Source organism: Geospiza fortis, unplaced genomic scaffold (genome assembly GCF_000277835.1).
Source record: "Geospiza fortis unplaced genomic scaffold, GeoFor_1.0 scaffold11, whole genome shotgun sequence".
Taxonomy (NCBI): domain Eukaryota; kingdom Metazoa; phylum Chordata; class Aves; order Passeriformes; family Thraupidae; genus Geospiza; species Geospiza fortis.
Window position 1 is genome coordinate 1,310,897 of NW_005054304.1, and position 6,000 is coordinate 1,316,896.

Below are 6,000 nucleotides of genomic sequence, written 5' to 3' on the forward strand. Positions count from 1 at the left end.
AGTAGTAATTCCAGCTAAAATTCTAAAGGGAGGGGAGAAGGTGAGAGGTAAAAATACAATTGTCAAAAGTCTGAATATATCCTGAGATTTTTAAGCTCTTGTAACATTTCTGCTGGTGCCCACTAACTGGTGCTTTTCCTTTAGTTGATGACTTCAGTGAGGAATCATCGTTTTATGAAATTCTTCCCTGTTGTGCCCGTTTCCGCTGCGGTGACCTCATTGTGGAAGGCCAGTGGCATCACCTAGTTCTGGTCATGAGTAAAGGCATGCTGAAGAACAGCACAGCTGCACTCTACCTCGATGGACAGCTTGTTAACACTGTTAAGGTAAAATAAATCTTTCAATTCTCATTTTTACTGGTTTGAGTGATTTTTTTTCTCTGTGCAGTAAAAAAACCTTACGAGAAAAAAGTGCAAAATCAACCACCACCACCCCGTCCAAAAGGTGGTCACCCCCAACAGAATAGAAAAAACCCCAACCCAAGCAACAAAACAAAAAACAACAAGCAAACACCACATTTATTTGCAAAGATCAATACCTCATTGTTAGGTGGAAGAAACTGCAGAGAGCAGTGAAGAACACAGTGGACCTGTCCACTGAGCACAAAATGTTCCCAAGCTGTAACAGATATCCAAACATCATTTGACAACTGGCAGGTGTGGGCTTTAAGATATAAAGCATAACCTCGTGTGGGGTTTAAACTAGCTAATGTTACTATACTGCTGTAGGTAAAACAGCATGTTGACTTCCAGAGTTTACCTCCTAGTATTCCTTTTGCAAGAGGAGGACTACAGTATGTTGTTATGCTGACAGCTGTAATACATGAGTGTCTATCTGGCCATCTCTCTGGCTATGCATGACTACATTTAATAGCTACTAACAGAATTTTTACAATGTAAATGGACAAAAGCCTGTGAGGTTGTTATTGTCTTTATATATTAGCCAGGATCTTACTCGTTTATTTGTTTAACCATTTGAAAAGTCTTGCTGAATTTAGTTCATCACATTTGCACTTTAACTTGAAATGATGTAATTTCCAAAGGCTGGGTAAGGAGAAACAGCACTACTTTGAGCACCATGTCTTTAGAATCAAGATACAGCTTTTTTAGGCCCAGAATTGTCATGTTCTTCTGTGTTTCCATACACATCTTCATCTTTTGATAGCCATTTTTGGTTTTCACATTTCCTTTGTGTTTAATGTTCAGTACAGTGTCAGAATACCCTCCGTTACATAGCAATCATTTAGTACCTCCCCTGGCTTGCAAAACGATTTTTGGACAAAATTTCTGATCTTGTCACGGTACCCTTGCTCCCTCACTAACTTGCCTGTGTTTTGTTCCCTCACAGCTGCACTACATCCACAGCAGCCCCAGTGGCTCTGGCTCTGCCAACCCCCCCGTGGTCAGCACCGTGTATGCCTACATCGGCACGCCGCCCGCGCAGCGCCAGCTCTCCTCCCTGGTGTGGCGCCTGGGCCCCACGCACTTCCTGGAGGAAGTGCTGCCTGCCCCAGGGGTCAGCACCATGTACGAGCTGGGACCGAATTACGTCGGGAGCTTCCAAGCGGTTTATGTTCCATGTAAGTACAGGTCAGGTGGCACCTGGTAACTTGGGCTGGCTGGGCTGGAGTTTTTGTGTGTGTACTGGCAGAAGAGGTGAGAGAGTATGCAGGAGCAGGGAGGAAAAGCTTGCTCTTCACAGGAAGATTAGTAGCTGCTGTTGAAGAGGATGATAGGAATCCAAATTCTTGTGCTGAGATATAGTAGAAGTGCTTGTATTCCTCACTTTGGTTTTAAGCCAGTTAGAAAAGTCATTATTCATACTGCATGCAATATTTATCTGTAGAAAGTGAAATCAGAAAGGATACAAAATTTTAAAGATATGGTTATATATTCTCTTGGAATCTTGTGTCTCTCATACCATTCCAAGGCAGCTTTCCTATCAAACTGTAATAAAAAACCAGTTGTCACAGGCAAAGATGCAGATTTACCAAATGCTTCTCTGGCTTTTGATTGCTTTGTTTTCCTTCAGAAGAGAAGGGAAGTTTACAGCCTTTAGGCTGGACAGTATCACATCTCAGCTATTTGCAAAATCTTTTTTTTATACCTATTCTGCACTATAAGTTGCTTAAGGTTTTACTGTTCAAATTAAAAGAAAAACAACACCATTAATGAAGGGAACTTCTGTTTTGTCTTTAAGGTAAAGATTCGAAGTCTGAAGGAATCAATCCATCACCAGTATCTTTGGTACCAGAAGAAAAGGTCTCCTTTGGTCTCTATGCACTGTCAGTTTCTTCATTTACAGTGGCAAAAATAAGGAAAGTTTACAACAAGTTGGATAGTAAAGCTATTGCCAAACAGGTATGTTGGGAAGTCAGTCAGTAAATGTGTATGGCGTTTTCCTTTCTTTTAATTTGGTTCAAGACAATTTGCTCGATGCAGCCAGGAGCAATCTAGTCCAATCCCCCTCCTGTGGGCAAGGATACCTTTCACTGTGTCAGGTTGCTCAAAGTGCATTCCAACCTGACCTTGAATGCTTCCAGGAACTGAGAACTCACAGCTTCTCTAGGCACTAGATGGCCAGTCTTGGGGCTTTCTATGATGGGGTGACTGCATCAGTGGACAAGGGAAGGGTTACAGATGTGGTTTATCTGCACTGCTGTAAAGCTTTTGACATAGTCCCCCACTACATCTTTCTCTCTAAATTGGAGAAGTATGGATTCAGTTGGTGGGCTGTTAAGATGTATGAGAAAGTGGTTGGACAGTTGCGTGCACTGGATAATGGTCAGTGGCTCAGAATCCCAATGGAAATTGGTGACAAGTGCTGTCCCTCAGAAGCCCATGTGGGGGCCAGTATTATTGAATACCTTTATTAATGACAGAGAGGGATCAAGTGCACCCTCAGCACGTTCACTGATGAAACCGAGTGGTGCTATTGACACACTTCAAGAACAGGATTCCATCCAGTGGGATCTGGATGAGTTCCAGGACTGGGTGGGCTCATAGAGAAGCAAGCCAATTGCGGAAGCTCATGAGGTTTAACAACACCGAGTACAAGGTGCTGCACCTGGGTCAGGGCAATCCCTGGTATCAATCCAGGCTGGGGATGAGCAGATTGAGGGCAGTCCTGCTGAGAAGAACTTGGAAGAAGGGGGGTTGGGCATGACCCAGCACTGTGCATTCACAGCCCAGAAGGCCAGACATGTCCTGGGCTGCATCCAAAGCATCATGGGCAGCAGGTGAGGGAGGGGATTCTTCCCTTCTGCTCTGGTGAGACCTTGTCTGCAGTGCTGCATCCAGCTCTGGGGTCCCCAGCACAAGAGAGACGTGGACCTGTTGGAGTGAGTCCAGGGAAGACCACCAAGATGATCAGAGGGATGGAGCATCTCTCCTGAGAGGAAAGGCTTAATCTGGGTTTGTTTTATGTTATTCCTGGTCACAGTAGGAAAATTTGTAAGTTATGGATTTTGGGCTTGCATAAAAATAACCTCTTCCCTTCAACTCCTGCTGGTTTTTTCTTGTTTTCTTCAGCTGGCAATTTCTTCTCATGAAAATGCCACACCTGTGAAGCTGCTACATAACTCAGCAGGACATTTGAATGGACCAGCACGCTCCATTGGTGCAGCTTTGATAGGATATTTGGGTGAGTTGAGCACTTAAGAATTATTATGCTTTAAAGTTATTAATTACTTGTCAGTAAGAGCTTAGGTCTAGAAAATAAATCACGTGATTGATGAATGTTAATGGTGCATTGTATTTACTGAACATTTTTATGTTTTATGGATATATTATCTTTTTTGCTCACATGGGATACTTGTTTCAGTTTATGATTCATTAATATTAAAATATATTCAATTACTTTACCTTAGGTCATAAACTATTGTTATATATTTCCTTCACTTTCTCTTCGAAGGTGTCATAATTCTTCTAGTAACCCTCTTTTTATATTTCAAGTAATGCTAAAATGAAAAATGCTTTCATATTTTCACAATTATTTCTTGCAAAAATTTGATTTGAATGTATTTTAATTAATTCTCTCTGTGCTCAGGAGTAAGAACATTTGTCCCCAAACCTGTTGCCACTACACTACAGTACATTGGTGGGGCTGCTGCTATTTTGGGACTTGTAGCCATGGCATCAGATGTGGAAGGGTTGTATGCAGCTGTGAAAGCCTTGGTCTGTGTGGTAAAGAGCAATCCACTGGCCAGCAAAGAGATGGAAAGAATCAAAGGTTATCAGGTATGTAAGAAATGTCTTAAAACAGACTAGGCTGATTGCATTGAATTTCACTGCTCGTCATCACAGTTCCCATGGAAATCTCTTGTTGTGTTGTAACCCAAGTTTCTCTTTAAATGTTTCTTGAGGTCTTTGTTAATTAGCATAGATGAATTATTTACAATGTATTTTAAAGGAGAGGGTGAAAAGTTTTTTGCTAAGCCGTTGTGCACATTTAGCTGCATTGCTGAAACTGAGCCTTCAGTAACATCACGAAGAGCACAACTGTTGCACTTAAATGAGTCTTTTCTTGTGATTTTGAACCCATCCCTGGAAGCCCGGGAGCTTGTGTCTCTGATGTGCCAGCAAGAGAGAGGATAAGGATACATTAAAAAACCCAAACAAGTGAACTCCTAGAAGCATCCTTTTAAGGAGACTGCATGGATTTTGTAGTTAGTGATGCTGGTTCCTTTCAAGCTGAAGATATTAATTCTCCACTGGGATGGGGAAAAGGCAATCCTTATGCAGAAGGATTGGTTGACTGATTCAAAGAGGTCTTCACATGAGCAGTGTGTTTTATGTTTCTCAAGGAGGTTGCTTTACTGAAATGGAAAGTTCTGTGGTTTGGGCTGTGTATTTAGAAACCTTGAAATGCTAGTCCCTGGTGCAGTTACATCAAAACGTATCGTTCCAAAGAGCCTGGTGCAGACCTTGGCTTACCGTGAGCAAACAAGTCTAGACAGTGTCCTTCTTGTATCATGAGTAGTCAGTGGATCGTCACAAATGACCTTACATTCCACTTGTATTGAGATCAGCAAATAGTGTGGTTTGAGGGAGATTCCCAGAAATCTGTGTTTCTTTAGTGTTTCAATGAGGATGGTAAAGCTGAACAGGCCAGGATGTTGAGTGTTTAAACAAGTTTGCTTCAGAAGAAAAGAGACTATAACAGCAAATCTGGCAAATGGTTCTTTCCATGCCCAGGTTATAAGTTAGAGCAGAAGTGAGGACTGCAGTCATGCCTAGGGGAACAAAGCATAGCAAGGAAAAAAGAGGCTTATTCATATTTATGTTAGTTTTTTTCAGTGCCAGAATACCTCTCATTTGGGCATGCAGTGCTCTAGGCCTGCTCCATTTGTCTGCCATGTCCATGATTGCTGTCCAGGAACATAACTGCTTAAGGATGTGCTGTCATTGACTGACTGCCAGGGAGCTGAGAGCAGTGTGTGTGTCCCTAATCCTCAGGGCCTAGATGCTATCTGTGGTGTAAACAGACGTTTTATGAGCTAGAGAGTGTCCTGGATATGCCACTTTTGTAATGAACTGCAATGCCACTTTCAAACTCTTTCTTCAAGAGTATCAACCAGCAGACATACGTTAAAGGCCTTCTCAAAAGGGGCACAGGCATTTCATCTCTCCTCCAGCATGCTTAGACAACATTGCTGTGTGCTCACAGGATTAATTCCTTTTCTGTTTACTTGTTTAAGCTGCTGGCAATGTTGTTAAAGAAGAAACGGTCTCTTCTGAACAGCCACATTCTCCACCTGACCTTTTCCTTGGTGGGAACTGTTGACAGCGGACACGAGACATCCATTATCCCAAATTCTGCTGCCTTCCAGGACCTGCTCTGTGATTTTGAAGTATGTAGAGCTGCACAGAAGAGTGATTATTTTGCTGGATAGTGATTAAGTCTAGTGTACCTCAAATACTCAACAGTAGCAAATTAGGCTGTTATACTGAGAACTTCCTATTTCTTATATAGTACAGTGAAGCAGGTGAGCAGCAAGAT

At 42.2% G+C, this 6,000-nt stretch overlaps 1 protein-coding gene across 6 annotated transcripts in view; it reads left to right on the forward strand.

Moving 5' to 3' along the window:
* Positions 1 to 6,000, forward strand: part of WDFY3 (WD repeat and FYVE domain containing 3) — a 120,765-nt gene that overhangs the window by 68,461 nt on the left and 46,304 nt on the right. For all 6 annotated transcript variants that reach the window (XM_031066449.1, XM_031066452.1, XM_031066450.1 and 3 more), the window contains 6 exons: positions 145 to 326; positions 1,348 to 1,579; positions 2,200 to 2,360; positions 3,531 to 3,642; positions 4,048 to 4,238; positions 5,699 to 5,851. In XM_031066449.1, coding sequence (XP_030922309.1) covers positions 145 to 326; positions 1,348 to 1,579; positions 2,200 to 2,360; positions 3,531 to 3,642; positions 4,048 to 4,238; positions 5,699 to 5,851 — 1,031 coding nt within the window. The remainder of the gene's footprint in view (positions 1 to 144; positions 327 to 1,347; positions 1,580 to 2,199; positions 2,361 to 3,530; positions 3,643 to 4,047; positions 4,239 to 5,698; positions 5,852 to 6,000) is intronic.